At 35.3% G+C, this 18251-nt stretch overlaps 1 protein-coding gene across 19 annotated transcripts in view; it reads right to left on the reverse strand.

Annotated features, from left to right (window-relative positions):
- Positions 1-389: 389 nt before the first annotated feature.
- Positions 390-18251, reverse strand: part of PTPN3 (protein tyrosine phosphatase non-receptor type 3) — a 149799-nt gene continuing 131937 nt past the window's right edge. For all 19 annotated transcript variants that reach the window (XM_015854307.3, XM_015854305.3, XM_015854304.3 and 16 more), the window contains 7 exons: positions 17644-17734; positions 17305-17366; positions 14976-15122; positions 12699-12827; positions 6928-7073; positions 6202-6337; positions 390-2917 (listed from right to left, as the gene is read on the reverse strand). In XM_015854307.3, the coding sequence (XP_015709793.2) occupies positions 2840-2917; positions 6202-6337; positions 6928-7073; positions 12699-12827; positions 14976-15122; positions 17305-17366; positions 17644-17734 (789 nt within the window). In that variant the 3' untranslated portion in view covers positions 390-2839. The remainder of the gene's footprint in view (positions 2918-6201; positions 6338-6927; positions 7074-12698; positions 12828-14975; positions 15123-17304; positions 17367-17643; positions 17735-18251) is intronic.

Consider the following 18251-nt stretch of genomic DNA (forward strand, 5'->3'; position numbering starts at 1 on the left):
AAAAAAAATAAAAATCAAGTATTACACAGATTATATTTTTATAGCTTTAAGAGGAGCAGCAGTGGCCAGCAATTTTACACAAGTTATTAAAATCCAAATAACAGCATAAGAATGCTATTACTGGAGCCATCTGACTTTATCAGAACAAGAGCAGCATTTGTCACAATATGACGATGTTCACGTAAAAACACACATACTAATGCAAGTCAAACCCATACCACACATCTTGAGACTGGAGTTATATACTGAAGAAATTTACCATGTTTTGGTAAATATATATTCAACATGAAGAAACATAAGTAGTGATAAGATAGGTCACTAACCTTGAAGACAAATGGTAATCAAGGACTGCTATTGAAGAAACAAACGTCGCAGAGATGCTCTAAACATTTTCCATTTATTCTCTTGCTTTTATTTTGTTTTTCTTCTCCTTTGTGCCTTTTTTACTTCTTGACAAAGTCACACAAACTGCAAGCAATGACTTTGAGATCAAGGCACAGCATAACTTCAAAGCAAGATAATTTAACAGAAAGGCACACACATAACAGCAAAAGAGAGCTTCTGTCAAATAGTAGGTACAGTCCCTTCAGTGACCACTGCTCAAGTGGAGACATGTCACTAGGCGTTCTTACTCAGCGTGGTACCAAACAGCAGCTGACAGTTTGTACCCATACAACACTTTTCCACATGTACTTTTTGAAAAAGCTTCCCAAGCAAAATGTGTGTCCACAAGTATTTTACAATTGAAGTCACAGTCTGAGTGACCTGATGCAGTTTAGTGAGGAAAGAGCTAATCAGATTTACCATCTTTTGGTTTCCAATCTATGCCCAATTTAGCAAAAGGATAAAAACCCCATGCACTATAAAAACTTTTAAGTAATGATAAAATCAGGAATGCAATACATAAAAACGAACACAAATCTATTCACCCTTCAAGCTACAAAGCCATGAACATTTTTGTGTTGCCAATGACCTTGTGTTTTCCAACCAAAAAACTCTTAACCAGGTAATTAGGAATCTTCTTTCTTCTACTTGTAACTAATAACGTAATCTCGAAGAAAGGACTAAGTCTGTAGGAGACAAGGATTAGCAGTTCAGCATGTACTACATTCATTTTTCAGTCATCTCCTGGGGATAATAAAATAAAATCAAACCAATCCAACCTTCCCGTAACATGAGAGATGCATATTATATAGTTATGTCAGTTTCTATAATGAAACTTCAAAAATAAATGACAATATCCATAATACAAACCATAGTTCTAAAATATATCTGGATGTATATGTGTGTATTATATATATATTTATATATATATATTCAAAAAGAAAATTATCTTTTTCCTTTTATATACATATAAACATTTGGTTAATGTCTTAAATGTTTTTCCTTACATAGGACTAATTTTTAAATAACAGTTTCAAACAGTCCCTTAGAATAATTTTTTTTTCCTTTTTTCTTTTCTTTTTTTTTTTTAGATAATATTCAAAAATGAAGAACTACCGCAGGGTAATCACAAAGCACACGCAAAATAAATTAACATCATACAAATGTGGTTATATTGTTCAGAACGTCCAATTCTCCCATTTGAAATGAAATGGAGACCAGTGTACCTTAAGGGTGAATCATTTAACAATATACAAATTAATTCTCTCTTTCTACGTCAATCTTCATGTGAATTTTGCTGCATTTCCATAAAGCAAGAAACACAATAAATCCACAGAACTCTTGCAACAGAGTTGTGTTCCACTGGATAAACACACAACATTTGCTGAAGGGCAGCAAGTCAACATTTTATCACCATCTGAACACTAGGAACACCTGTGTCCTTGTAAGCTTCACACCTTGAATTAGCAGCAACATATTTTTTGGGTTCAGTAGTAATTTTTTCTTCCAGTATTGGATTAGACTACTTTGCATATACAACAAGTCAAACATCTAGTACTTGTGTGCAATGTTAATCCACATTTACATCTGAGAACTCATAATACACATGGAAACAAAGATGAAAGAGAATTAGACCTCACCTTAGATTAGAATGTTTTCAGTCCACATACAGAAATAGCAGTGAAAAATAACTGCCTTGGAGGACAGCCGAAACAGAAGAAAAGAAATACAACAGCTAACACTAAGAAGTAGGTCACTGCTGAAAGGGCAAACTAGAAGTAAAACTGATCAACAGAAGATGTAGACTGTACCATCTGTTTAAATGTATAAATGCACTATCATTTTGCACATCACATACAGTGATACAGTATTACAACAGCTGGCATACTATTAGACTTATGGAAAGTGAATACTTAAATTCTCCTATTGTTAATGTACAGTAGTTATGCATTAGGCTTTGAAGCTTTTCATTAGCCATTGAGAAGTCAAGGTTACATTCCTACAAATATTTAGTGTCCCAGTAAGAAAGTTACAAATATTCACTTTCCATGAACTTTCATACAATACAAAGATATCAAATGCCTTCTTAAACCGAGTCATTTCAGTCCTGTTAGTTTTCCTTTTATATTTTCAAAAGAAACACAAGGATCATTGTAACTTCCAAAGTGAAGGGTGTTTAAGGCAGTGAAAGATATGCATTGAGGTTTCCATGATTGCTTATGGTGCCTAAGTAAAGCATTTACACACCATTGCTCTCATATTTATCTACATGATTTCTCTATACTGTACATGATTCAGCAATCTTCTTGAGAAATTTAAAGTGCCACAGTTCAAATGTGCTCATCTATCTTCTCACGGGTTTCTAGTCCGTTCTAGTTGCTTTGAGAAATAAGCCTCTGCTTTACTTAAAAAGCAGTCTTTTTAGGGCAAAAAAAATGCATACTTCACTGCTGTGCTAACTAGAATCCAGTGGTCGAATCAATCCTTCTTTGTAAACACGAAGAATAGCTTCACAAACAAATTTGTATTGACTCTGTATAAGAAAAAGAAAGAAACAAAAAACATTTATGGTGGATTAGTCAAACTCCTGATTATACAGTAGTATTTAATAGGACTAACAGTCTCACAGCTTCATTTTCTTCTGGACAATAACAGGAGAATAGGTACAAAATTGAAAGTGAAAATCCAGCTCTTCTGACTGTATTAATATGACACAAATGGAACACTTATTCTTCTCTAAACAAGAATCATTAAAAATCTTACAATGAGAAAAAAGGTCTGCAAGTTTGAAAGAACATATCCTTACACCGTAGGGAACATTACTTGTTTTTAAAACTATGAATCTTTAAAGTTTCTTCTAACTTTGATAAAGTAGTCCTTCATAACTTTTACACACCTCACCACAGGTTTTTTTTTTGTTTTGTTTTTGTTTTGTTTTTTTTCATACTGTTACCTGGTAATTACAAGTATTCTAGATCTCACTGTTGCACACTACCAGACACATTTAAGTTATGCAACTGAAAAGTTACCAGATAAAATATATTGGTGAAAGTCCATACTGCCTTGCTACAAAAACTTTTATAAACCTTTGCTGCACTGTCACAGAAGATGGAGTTGCTTTATTTCAAATGGGTATTAATATCAAGCATTATTTTTCCTTTTATAGAAGGATGTGATCAAAACCCTTGGAATGAATACTTTTGAAGAGCAGCAGTCATGTTAATTCTTCTGTCCCCAACATTTTGAGCTCATTTAGTTTTTACAAGGTCTTAACAAATGAGATTGGTATTTGTTTTCTAAATTACACTATTACAAAGATGGTTCTTCCGCAATGGTTCAAAGTTCTTACTTGTTAAAAGCAAATAGCCTGATAATCTCTTTCTGAAAAGTGATACGAGACAACATCAAAATGCACAATGAAAATTCCACATAGCCAGTAAAATATTTACAATTGGCTTAATATTGAGAACACAAAAAGAACTCGTGAGGATCGAAGCAGAGATCTCCCAAAAGTACTTCTGACCACTAATTCAGCGAAACCTCCAAACAAACAGCTGTGCCTCAACACTGTATTAGGAGAAGCACAGCTTCGTGTTTTCTGAATCCCTTTTCATATCTTTGAAATATTCTCCCAGCTGCCCTTCCACGTCAACTCTCATCAACACTTCAGGAGGATTTGGAAGCATTCCCCTGAAATCTCTCAAAGGACAGAAATAAAAGATGATGCATGGACTGTGAAGAACCTTATGTTGCATTTCAGTATTGGTAGTTCAGACCTTATTCTTGTCCATACGTGTTCAAAATATTTTCTCTTCAGTACAGAAGAAATAAGGGAGAAGTTCGGGATAGAAATTCATTTTCTGTATCTCAATTTCCTGCCTTTTCTTTCAAACCTTCAGTCAATTACTCCCACCTCTAGTATCACTCTGTTCCTTTGTCTTTATTTCTTAATTACCTTGACTTTTCTCTTGTTATTTTCATTTGCATATTTCTGCTGCCAGAACAACCCAACTGTGATATTTAGCTCTCTGTTCACCACTTCTGTTAACTCCTTTGTGTGATGAAGTTATTGAACAAGAAAGAATGAGCACTTCACTATTGCTTCCTCTGACTCAGACTTTGACTACTTGTTTTCTTTGCTGTCATCTATTTCCTCTATTCCTACTGTTCACTTTGCTCATAACTAGCTCTGTTACACATGTCCTAAAGCATCACTTTCTGCACTGTTTAGTATTTCCAATTAGTCTTTAAAGGAATATAGTAACTTTAAAATAATAATAATAATGCCGTAGCATTGCACAAATTTTGTTGTAGCTTTATTATATTTTCTTGTTAGGTTAGTTTTTGTTTTGCTGTTCCTGATGACCAGATTATAGGTCTTCAACACAATAAATAGAAGACACTAAATTGACATGTTAATAGCTCTGCTAAGTCCATCCTTACCAGGCACGTCCCATCTGATCTTAATTCATGACACACATCTGGCTATGTATTTTATCTTCTCATAGCTGAAGCACATGTACAGATACCACAGAGCTGCTGAATATGCTTCAGGTCAGGCTGCTACAGCTGAACAACTCCTAACAACTTCGTCTGGAAACCCTACACTTGATATAAGCAGTGGAGCTAGGTGAAATGGATGCAAAGGAATGAAAGAGTATTCATGATAGATAAATTTAGATTAACACAGAGCTTTTCGGTCTTCTGCTCTCTCGTAACTGAGGATGAGTGCTTGCTCATGTGCCTCATTTATACCACAATATGCCATGAACATGCATGAGAAATCTCTGTTCACAGAGCACTCTAGCAACCATAATTCCTGATGCTTTTCAATGCTTTCATACCCTTAGTTAACACAAGACCTTCTCACATCTGGTCAGTCGTATCCCAGCAGGTCCCTTCCAACCCTAATCATGCTGTGATTCCTCTGCTCAAGAGGAAACCAAAGTCTTGTGTGTGACTTTTTTTGTTTGCTTGTTTTTGTTTTGCTTTTTAAGATGAAAGAGAAATGCCAGGTTTTACTGTTGACTACATGAGTCTAAACTCCTTCACTTTGATTTACCATAGGGCAATTAGCTCTTTTAGATAATGCACATGATATTCTGTTACTTGACTTCTACTGAAGGCAGTGGAAACTCCTATCCCTCATCTCCAACATCAAGTTGTTAATTTTCACATTTAACACAAAAAAATGCCCTCTGATCTCCAATTTTCAAACCACCTCCTTGTTAAAAAAAATCAACCCTTATTTTCATATTTAGATTATTGGTATCATTCAGCTTTTCCTGAATTTTATTCTTACCCCTTGGTTCTCTAAACTGGAGCAGCAGCACAATTTAAGAAACATATTAATCCTATCGAATTTCTGCTCCTTTTCAAATGACGCTTCCTCCACAAACCACAGCACAAACACTTTTATTTTACCTCCCGTTTGAGAACTACCTATGAGGCTCTGTACAAAGAATTAAAAACAAAAAGTTGTTTTATCTTCTTGCACAGAATTTAGATGGAGTATAAACAGATGATTTGACTAAATGACTTTCTGCATTCTAACTAAGTGCAAGGAATAGAAATCAATCACCTTCTAATGACAAGGCAAGAAATATTTACAGTTAAATACACACCTTTCCAGTAAAAAAGCCTCTTGCAAAATATTATGTTTCACTGCACTATGTCATGCTAAACATAGGAAGCATGAAGTATAAGGGCAACTGAAGACAGATACAACTAGAGATCACATAATACTTCCCATCTGTTTTAAAACTGAACATGAGCAAAATATATACAGATAATGAGGGTTCCTGCTCCATCACTTACTGATGTTTGAACCATCATAGCTCGCTGGTCTCGCATTTTTCTTACAATATCCAGTGGATAAACAGGTTGGTTTCTTTCAATTAAGCACATGGCTGTTTCCATAGTGACCAATACACCAGTGCGACCGATTCCAGCACTGTGAAATGCAACAGAAAAACAGTCTATAAAATCAGGATTTTGCAGTTCACCAGACTCTTATCATAATATTATGACGTTAACTAGCTTTGTGAATTACAGGATGACCTTTATACAATTAGAATAGAGCACAAAGCTTATATTTAAAGCGCTTTCAATGACATTTCTTGCCAATGATAACAACAAAAAAAATTATACAAACAAGGTAAAAAAAAATCCCAAAGCAAATGCTTTTTAACAGTTATAGCTACTTGAAAATCTACATGCTTATTTTTTGACTAAAAAGATAAGAGGTAACTGACTGTTTTTTGACAGGTACTTTAACCACAGTAAAACTTTGCAGTGCCATTCACAATGAATTTACAGAGGCGGTGGAGGATAAAAATGGAGAACAACTTACATTACAGATGATCAGCTTTATGATAATTATGTAGCTAAGCAATTTCACCAAAAGGATGCAGGGAGAAAGTATTGTAGTCTTAGTGTTTCCATTTAATTCAAGGAATCGGATGCCTTGCAGACAGTTCTCAAAGCAAATGTTTATTGTAAGGCTAAAGCAAATGTATGGGTAGAATTTTAAAACACAAGTACCTGCAGTGAACGAGAACTGGCTCATTCGCTATTCTCTTTGGCCTCATGCAGGTCACAAACTCCAAGAAGTCCATGGAGTCATCAGGAACACCATGATCAGGCCAAGCAACATACTGAAGATGGGTGACGGTGTGTTGCTGTTCTGTCTAAAATACAGTAAGAAGATTTGTAAAAAGTGTTTGGCGTTACAATTTCTGCGTTGATGTTTATTAGGTACAAGTCTCACTTTTCATACAATCTGCAGATGCCGTAAGATGTCTACGACATAGAAAACATTTGTCATTCAGAGTAACGTATAAACATGTAATTCTTAGCATGCAATAGACTAACACTTCCTCCATAAATGAGGTATCATGTTTTACTTGTGATCTAAACAGGTTGTCAAAACAAAACAAAACAAACAAAATAAAAACCTCACAATTCTGTGAGGTTTTCAGTTTTTAAATTTATTGACTCTTGACCTGTAATACCTTGATCTCAATGATTCACCTGAGGTAAAATGCTACGGAATTTACACAACACTTTAGGAGAGGCTGCAAGAAATAGCTGAAAGCCAATGAAGAAACATTCAGAATAACACCAAAATAACTGGCATTGGGGCTTCCCAATCACAGCTCAAAAGCATTGTTTTGATTTTACATTTCAAAGAAATGAGGCTGCATACGAACTAGGACATCTAGGAATGATATGGTGGCATACTGGTTCAGTGCTGAAAGGTGTGTTTCACTTGTTCACTACCTGCAGAGCATTAGGTCCTGCCATAAAAAGCAGATGAATGCCATTTTGCTCTCATTCTGGAATCCAATTCAATCTCCTGAAGTATAGCTGCATATCTAAATACGCCTCTGTGTATATTTACAGACTGTTAAAAAATAACGTTGCCTCTAACATTTGCTTGCTGTAGTTTCTGTTAAAAAACTACATATGTTAATTGTAAACATATGAATGATTTCTGTACTGCCACAGGACATTTTTTCTTTATGAATGCAACTCAACTAGTTGAAAATTCTGCTATACGAATATACATATATTTTTTCCATTCAATCATACTTAGAAGCAGTTTTAGAGAATTTCTTGCATTTTAGCTCTTTGCAAACATTGATTATGAAACCACATAATTGCCTTTGCATTTAGACTGGGCCCAACTGTTACATTACAGGTGTTGCCAATGATTAGAGTGGGAAAAATAAAACAAACAAGAAGCTAAAGACTCTGAGCATTGCTACATTTTGCAATGAGGATATATTAATCTTCATAAACTAAGCCTTCATATCTTTCCTTTATTTCTTCCACGTTTAGCAGCAGATACACTGTTAGTTCTGCTTGACTGATGTCCATAGCCAAAGTTAACATTTGACACTTACTGAAATAAAACTGCCCTTTATCACTGCACCAGTCTATAAAAGCTGACATCTCCCTAATGGTCTGTGCAATGACACTTTATTGATGCTAGTGACTTGGAGTTTTATTTATTTTTCTAAGTATACAATTACTGGAATACATGACCTGTTTTAAATGCCTTTGACTTCTGCTTTCCACTTCCATTAGAGGAAGTGGTTCCACTCCCAAGGAGCAAGTTAGTAAGACAGTGAAGTAAGAAGACAGAATGCCTACTGCTTATGTACTGAGCAGAGCTTTAGGAAATTATTTTATTCCAGGTAACATAATTACAAAAAATTGTTTGTATCCAGGAATATCAAGACACACACATCTCATAGTTTGCTTCTTGAAGGCAAAGTCTGAGCAGTCAGAATTAAAAGGTCTAGAGCAAATTCCAAGTGGACAATATAAGCCGACATTAATGACCAAACTCAACGTATCTCAGATTGTAAACATTTTAGATCTATTTTATTTCTTCTTTTTTTTTTTTTTTTTTTTTTTTCCTGCTTAGGTTTTCATTTAATCTTCTAACAAAGGTTCTACTGTGTAGAACTACATTCACCTTGAAACAGTCTTACCTTCTTTGAAGGAAAACAGTATACTTCTAGCTAGTAAGCTTTAAAAATGTATTGAAATCTGAAACTATGTGATGAGGCTTAAGGCTCGGTTTCTGAAGGGTAGTGTGGTTACTTATTTGTACCACTACTCCAATCTCATTATGATTTTGAACAGCTCTGCCATAAAACTTTTAATCTACATTTTGTTCTTCAGCTCTTTACTATTCAGAACAAATTCATTATTTTTTTCCTACAGTTTGACAGAACTGAAAACATTCAGTCCAGACACTTCCCAGAGAAGTCTTTAAAGCACTTCTGCAGTGTGGTAGGTTCCAGACATTTATGACATGGTCAAATTTATATAAATGTCATTGGAAAGAAAATAAAAGGTCTTACTTATAATGTATCGAAATAGAAGTTTCAGCAGAACAGCCTAAGAGTCCTTAATGTGAACAAGCTGAACATTTCCCTTAAACTGCCACACATCACACAACTTGCAAAGAAGACAAATTGCATGGAAACCTAACCCTTAAGAATAGAGATCTGTAAAAAAAAATTAGAAAGATCATATTTTCAGCTGCTGACAGGAGAAGATGCTGCTCATTTACTGCCTACAATTAATCTCAGATCAATTTAACACCATCACTAGAAGGCCTGCAAGCTGGTCATCCAGAAGTAGAAAGATGTGTCATTACATGTCTTGCAATTTTACCTACTTGCAAGAAACAGCAGTATCCCTCCTTAGCAAAATGAACTTACGCCTAGCTTTCAGTTTCTTTGAATTGATACTCCAGTCTATTTATTTTTTGTTCAAACCATCCCACCCATCACTGTGATGTCAATGGAAAGTGATAGCTTATAAATTAAAAATCAGCTTTCCCCTTAAAATCTTATTTGCATTGTCATTATTTGTGCAAACACTACAGTTTCTGATACAAGGAATTGTCTTAATAAACAACATAAGTCAATGTGATAAGGTGTCAGTGCTCTCTCTTGTGCTCAATTGTTATTATGGCAATGGTTTAACTGGTCTTTAAAGGATGAAACTAAATCAATATTTTAGTATCTTTAGTTCTTTTCTTTTTGGTTGGAAGATTATTTTTTAGTTAATAAACAAATCATGAGGGAGAATGATAATGCACTTTGGAAATGACTACAAGTAAAGTAAAATGTGATGGAACGAAAAAAACCTATCTCACAAAATTTCTTATTTCAAGCTTTTTGAATACTATGCTCCAGCAAAAATTATCTCCATAGCCTTCCTAAGTACCACAGCAGGGTTCTAGTTAAATTTAACTGAAATTGCTTAAAGACAGAGGAAACTAGAAAAATAAATGTTCAGAACTGGCTGAAATTGGAGAGGTCAGCATGTTCCAGGGCAATTATCCCCAAAGATAACTGAATGAAAGGTTTTTTCAGGCTTTTCATCCTATTATTTTCAATGATTAAAGCAGACGCTTATCTTGTTTTATGAAATAGCGCACTGTGTGATGAATTTGTCAGTTACAGTATACATTTTTTTTTTTCTTTGAGTATGTTTGTTTTGGTTCCCCAAAGCCCTTCCCTCTCAAAAAACCCCACAAATTTACTGTTTTCTGTGCTTTGCTTGAACAGGATAGATTTCAGACTTGAAGAAAATGGGGCTACCTATGTAATTCATACACTGGCAGACATTTGTTTCAATTTCAGGTAAAGACGCACCAAGATAAACTGGGTCAGAAAAATCCTCAGCATTTTTTAGTTCAAGTCTTCTGAATATATGTGAACAAAAGGCCAGGGGCATGATTTCATATATTTCACTTCCGAGCCATTTTGCCCTTAAGGCAGATTTGAAATCTATGCAACTTCATACACACAAAGATTTTTCACAAACACGCTTTTCCAATCAACATCAAATCTCCTGAGAGTTTTGAAGCTTTATCCATCTTATTATGAAAAGCTACTTGTCTTCAGAAAGACCAATGCAATGATGCTTGCGTTAGATCAGGGTATGATAAAAACCTGATTTGAATTCACACAACTTTTTATGTATTCTTTCACAGAATCCAGCAACAATATTTGTGAGTGAGAGCACATATAAGGCGAAGTATACTCTTAAGCAGAAGATGCCCCCAGAGGAATAGATTTACTCAGATCTAAAAAGGCAGCTCAAATGATGTGTAAAACTAGGAGATACTTCACTTCCTCCTCCCCCCCTCCCCAACTACATTTTGAAACAAAAGCCTTTGTATCTTATTAATTTGAAACACAAAACTCACACAGGGTTTTCACGTTATTAGGATCATATTTTTAACTGCATAGGGCAGGTGGATGTTTCTTTGAGTGTGACCATGTGACCACTCCTTTTAAATGTGTATGGAAGCTTATCATTAGTGACAAAGATTTTAAAAAAACCAGCAAAAACAAACAAACAAACAACCACAAAAACACAAAACCAAAACCAGAACCAATCAAAACAACCTCTTCCCACAGTAACACTTCTACTGAGGTCTAGCTTCAAGATGATTTTAAAAATCATGCCATTTTGTCTCGTGGCAGTAAGCTCTCCAACAAGCATAAGCCTCTGCAGTAGAAAAGATGTTCTCAACTGATAGCTACCATGAGACAACTTCTTGTACAACACTTCCACATTTATTAGCATGACTACAAAAGCACAATCTTTATCTCAAAATACCTGTAAGAAAAAAAACACCTGCCCCATTCTCACTAACATTTTTACCTACCAGACAATAGTAACTAGATGCTAGAAGTGATGCACGCTGAATACAGTCACTGTTTAATTTACTCAAAATTATGAAACAGTTATAATTACTAACTGGGAAAAAGAATTTGAGGGGGCTTCAGCTAAAATTAACAAAAAGGGTTAGATGTTAGATAACCATATTTAAGTGGCAAAAACTAGTTTGAATGATAGTGAATAGAAGTTTGCCTATATATTTTCTGCTTTAGTGAGGTTAAGTTTCTTGTGCTCTGACATTCAAGTTTATCACTTACAAAGCAGTTGGCTGAAAAACAGAACGAAAAGTCATAGTGCTCCCTGAACAGATGGTTTCTTATAACCAGCATAAACCATCCCTCCTTTTAGAAAATATTTGTGTCCATAAAATTTTGAAAAAGAGCTAAAGAAGGAAATGTATAAGAAATGCTGGACAACCTTTGAACAAAATCCAAACTTTGTTCCCTATATTCATGCTGTAGGAGACAGAAATGTGATCTGAACATTAATTTCACTACACAAGCTCATATTCCATGTAACTCACTTCCCTTTTAGCTTGTAACCCTCCTATAAGCATAGAATATTAACAGCTAAAGTAAATAAGTACCATACATTAATTGAGTACATTGGGTTCGAGATGCAAAGCAATTTTTTCTTTTTAAACTCTAGAGATGATAAAAAAGAGTTGGTAAGATTCTGGATACTCTATGAAATTGACACTGTTGTAAACTGTTTCACTGCTAGCTATTCTAGGCATGTGTGCCATTAACCAAGTCACCCACATTTCATCCTTGGAAGGACATAGAAAAAAAATCTTTCTGAAAATCTATGTATGAAAGTCAGTGACTGCAACAATGCTTGCAGTAAAGCATCAGCTTCTTCATGAAACTCATTATGGTATCCGGAGAGTATAATGGATTAATATATTACAAGACAATGCAACTCCTCAAAACGTATGTTTTGGAGAGAACCCTAAAGAAATAATTAAACTGCGCTGATTCATATTATATATATACATCTTTTATAAAAATGTATATATTCACGCTGCATGCATTCACCTATCTGCACATATATTTATTCAACTTGCTTGGACATAATTTAAGACAAAAAGCATTTACCTCAACATTTGTAATCACCATTTCTCTAACAACGTATGCAATTGTACAATCTTCTGAGTGGCATCTGACACGAAAGCCACCATATTCCATTACATCTGGTGGATCAGGCCAATACTGATGACATTTTGTCTGTAAAGACAAAGGAAATTTAAGCACACATCAACACCTCAAACAAGTACTTCTGTTTCCAGAGTCCTCTCCTATGGTTCAGAAATTCAGGGAACAACTGTAATCCTTTGCTGGTGATAATGTTCAATTTCAAACATAACAGAACAGGATAAATCCTCTGTAAAGTTATGTGATAGACATTTATAATTAAAAATTCATACAAATTGGATGCAAGCTAAAAGCTTTCTGCCTGGCACTTTCATTTCTGAAAACTATTTTTCAAAGCATGAGGTTCTTTCAAAGTTTGATGAGTACACTTCTAATTCACATTCAATCACAAATATTGAATAAGTATCAGATCTGCATATTGCAGAATAACCTACTAGGATAGCCCTGAAAGTAGTAAACTGCTTACACTATTTTGTAAAGAGCTTGACAACAGATATCACCAGTGTCCTGCTCAGAAAGGAATCTTTTTCCAAGAAGCTTCATAGAACTCCACTGAGCCTCAAGACACAATTCTGTACAAGCAGGTGGGCATGCTGTCAATCTAGTTTCCAGTTCAGTTAAAATTCTTACTTTCCTCTTTTTTTTTTTTCTTTTTTTTTTTTTCTTTTTTTTCTTCCCTCCTTCCCCCCCAGTCAGTTCACAGAATCACAGAATTGTAGGGGTTGGAAGGGACCTCTAGAGATCATCAAGTCCAACACCCCTGCCAAAGCAGGCTCATTGCTTTTCAGTTCCATAAAGTAACTGGATTAAAATTCCCTGAAAGGTACTATATAGCTTTAAAATTCTATTCTATTTCACCACAAAGGTTCACAAGTTATAAAGCATGTCTCAAATACATTAGAAGCTAGGCACTAATAGGGCAAACACATCTATCTATGGCAAGTCAGCCACTACCAAACAGCCTTGTTAATTCAGTTTTACCAGTGGAAATGTCTTGGACTCTAAACTAAAGCCAATAATCCTTACTTGTTTTTATCAATGATGACTGAGAGGGAGGGTGAGAGATAGGCAGTCTGGCTCATACAGGTAGAAAAAAAAAAAGGAAGACATGCTGAACTCAATGAAATGGAACACTACCAATTTTCTTGGCTACACAAAAGGTCGTGAACTGTAAAGTCCAGCTCTTCTAAAAATTGAAAAGGTTTATGACAAGCTTATTAAATAAGAACACACATTTTAAAGAAGCAATTCCTCATAAAAGCAAAACTATCACTTATAATTTTTATTATGTTCCAGTCTATGATGTCTCAAAGAAGAAAATATTACTTCTGCAAAAGAGCATCTAAAACTACATTTCCAAAGTTCAAAGATCTAAATGCAAAAATGTGTTAAAAATTTAAAAGCTCCTTTAAAAAAAAGGAAGTAGTAGACTAAGTTGTAAATCACTCAGTGATAAAAACTTCAACAGACCTTGCTCTTCACATGTATGTAAGTCAAGTTTCAGTGTGCTGTTTTCACAAGGATGTGTAGTGGCAAAGCAATAAGCAATAGACAGAGGTTGCTTCAGGGAAAATTACTCCAGGATAAAAGATTCTTCATTGTTAAGAAAATTAAACTTTGGAATACAGGTGAGAACAATTCAATGTTAGCACTTTTTAGGTCTGAAGAATTGATGGAATATCATCTGCTGGAATTGCATAATGCTTGCCTCAGCAGACCTGAATAACTGAATCCAATGCTTTCCTTTTCAATAAAAGGACATGACAGATCTATTCATTTCTAGTCTCACCTACACAAACTTTGACATAACTAAATGTCAGCAGGTTGAATTCTGACAGCTAGCATTAGCTAGTACTTACTAGCTAAAACTAGTAAGTACTGAAATGATAGATTCCATTTTCAAGCTGGACCACAAATTTTGCTCAGAACTTCCAGACATTTCCTGAATAACTGAGAAAGCGTTTGCGACATAGAATCCAATTCTCAGAATGCAGTACATGGCTGATCAGTAAAATTGAAGTCAACTCTGTTCATCAGACAGTTGGTTTGCTTTCAATGAAAGAAAAAATAATGAAGTCACACATTTTGTCTACCCCCAGTTAATTCAGAAAGTCTTCAGAGAAATTTTTCAACAGAATAAGATGGCCTATTTTAGGGTTCTTTAACCACAACTACAGGAAAAACATTTCTTCAGAATACAAAAAACCTGAACACACTTACCCGCCCACGTTCAGTGAGTGTTGTTAACATAATGATCAGCGACAACTTGTGATCCCAGACAACTTGCCAGAAGTGTGCACATGTGTGAGGAAGAGGCCCTTGAGTAGCAATGTACCTATTCACAATGCCCACAGAAGGAATTTCCATCTATAAATAAAAAGATATTTCTTAAGTAAAATTAGTTCTTACTATGCAATATTATTATTTTTAATATTCAGCATTTCATTCAAACAAAGAACATTTTGAAGGAAGATTAAAAACCCAAGTTGAGCAATAAGACAATCAAAATCAGGATTTGTTATGTGATAACCTTTAAATGTGTATTTTAAAGCAGATCTATATTATAGATATTAAATCCCTTCACCTGAACTAGCTAAGTAAAACATATCTCTGTTTTCAAATATATTACAAAATGTGAAGCTACAAACCCTCCCAAGTTTTCTTTAATATTTAGTAAGGAATAATGGCAAAATATACCAAAGGTACATTAGCTGTGTAACGGCTGATACTGGATACAAGGAGTCAGTAGTTTGTGATTTAGGTCTTTCACAAACATTTGACACACAAACACATTTTTTTCCCCTCTTCCCTGTCTCCTAAGCCTATGCACAACTAGGATAGGGAGAGCTCTGTTTCTCTTCTGGAGCCTTTGCAGCACAGTTAGTAGGCCGTAAGTTGTTCCAGAAGAAAAAGGCATAATTTAAAGCCATAGAAGACAACCCTCGGCATTTTCAAAATGGAGAAAAATGATTTGAAGACAAAAATTTGAGGCCCTGGAACATTTCTGGAGAAGGGCAATAAGACTGGTGAGGGGTCTGGAGCACAAGTCTTATGAGGAGCAGCTGAGGGAGCTGGGATTGTGTAGTCTAGACAAGAGGAGGCTCAGGGGAGACCTCATTGCACTCTACAACTTCCTGAAGGGAGGTTGTGATGAGGAGGGGTTTGGCCTCTTCTCTCAGGCAACAAACAGGACCTGAGGAAATGGCTACAAGTTGTGCCAGAGGAGGTTGAGATTAGACATAAGGAAAAGCTTTTTCTCTCAGAGAGTGGTCAGGCACTGAAATGGCTGCCCAGGGAAGTGGTGGAGTCAATATCTCTGGTGGTGTTCAAGAGGCATCTGGATGAGGAGCTATGAGAGATGGTTTAGTGGCTTGTGGTAGCAACAGTAATGGGAGGATGGTTGGACTAGATCATCTTGTAGGTCCTTTCCAACCTTGTGATTCTATGATTCTATGATTTTATCTGAACCAAAATCACCAATACCACATTTTATAAGATATATACCCTAAATACCTAAAGATAGCAAGCTAATTTAGAAAGGTTTATTTTAAAACATACCATTGAAAACTATCAAAAAACCCAACAGACTTGGAAAGGCAACAGACTGAGAAGAATAGCTCAAATGCTTCCAAGGCTACTGAGGTATTCATTGAGAAATCAAAGTTGACAAAATACCCAACTTAAGTGTTTCTAAAATACCTTTAATCTCCATGACTGTGTTCAGACAGTAAAACAGTTTCAGCAACTAGGAAAAACCTACAAGAGTCTTAACTGCCATGCTTCATTAGTTTAATGCCTAATTGAGAATCACAGAACGACTAAGGTTGGAAGGAACCTTAATGACCATCTACTTCCAATTACCTGGTATGAGAAGGGCTTCCACCCCCCAGACCAGACTGCTCAGAATTCCATCCAACCTGGCCTTGAACGTCTTCAGATATGGGGCATCCACAGCTTATCTGGGCAGCTGTGCCAGGGTCTTTCCACCCACTGAATGAAGAATTTCTTTCTAACAGCTAACATAAATTTCTCCTTTTAATTTAAAGCCATTCCCCCTTGTCCTGTGTGGCCTCCTCTGGACCTGCTCCAAAAGCACTTTTCTCGTGCTGGTGGCATCAGGTCTGGAGATGCAGTACTCCAGATGGGGCTGAGTGCAGCGGAACCTCCCTTTCCCTGCTGTCAGCTCTCTATTGATGTAGCCCAGAAAAGTCAGGAGATAAATATTGGAAAATTTTCATTAAAAAAACATTAAAAAAGTACTAATGAATGTTACATGTATTCTGAGGTGCACATAAGGAAATAAATATTAAATTCCATACAGTTTTGTTTTGCAGTATATGAAAATAATGATGTTTCTATCTTCTGTGTATCAAGGCAGTCACTTGTTTCACAAGAGACACTTGATGTTTTATGGCATGTACCTACATAACTTTCACATTCAGGAATCCCCCAAAATTAAAACAAATATAACTTACTCCTTAAAATGGCTAAGTTTAGTCTGCTATTACAATACAAAAAGCGAGTAAGTGCAGGTCATCCTATGACTTACATTCACATAATTTGCATTAATGTAATCTTCATCGCCCTGCAATATTATCCTTGTGGCATCATCTGCATACACACAAAAAAGAAGAGGGAATCAAATTAGAAATTAAGAGGCAAGTTTCCCTTTTAATGAGAAAAAAAAAAAGTTGAACTGCAGACAGACAAACTAACAACAGACAAAACAAAATAGATCACCCTTTAGAAAATAAAGTGAATGATTATGTAATGTTATTGAATGAAAAATTAAGCTTTACCAAGAAGTTAAATAAAGCAGTTTTAAGCATATATACTATCATTGAGAAAATAAAATGAAAGACACAGAAAATATGTACTTAATACTCACAAGGCAGAACATCTTTGTATCGATTCTTGTCCATATTCTGAGGTACTTTTGCACATGTAACAGCCAATCCTGGTTTCTTTCTATAAAGTTGCTGGAAAACAGAATTTTTCAAAGGAGTAAGACGATCATGCTAAGTAGACCCACATGAAGACAACAAAGGAAAAAAACATCAGAAGCTACTTCAATTTTTCCTAGCTAACTGCAAATTTCCCCTAAGAGCATTACTTATATTTTTGCATGAAAATAGCCTCTATTATTGCTTGTTCATCATCACCTCTAGAAGAATTTCTAGAAGGAAATAGAAAATGTGAGAGTCCGTGATTTGAACTGGCTGCTTCCCTGTGAAGTTTTCTTTTTCTTACCGCATAGAAGGATAATCAAGAAAGTAGAAGAAATGAGCAATAAAAGACAACAACAAAAAAATTACAGACTGATATCTGTAATTACTTGGAATACACTATAACACAAAAATTAAATGTTCTCTAGACTAAAACTACCACATTCATCTCTGTTAATACCTGAAAGACCCTGGGGGTGTTCAAGGAACAATTGGATGTTGTGTTGAGGGCATGGTTTAGTGGGAGCTATTGGTAATAGGTGAACGGTTG

The sequence above is a fragment of the Coturnix japonica genome, chromosome 2 (assembly GCF_054131305.1).
Source record: "Coturnix japonica strain WE chromosome 2, WE-NBRP24, whole genome shotgun sequence".
In the NCBI taxonomy this organism is placed as follows: domain Eukaryota; kingdom Metazoa; phylum Chordata; class Aves; order Galliformes; family Phasianidae; genus Coturnix; species Coturnix japonica.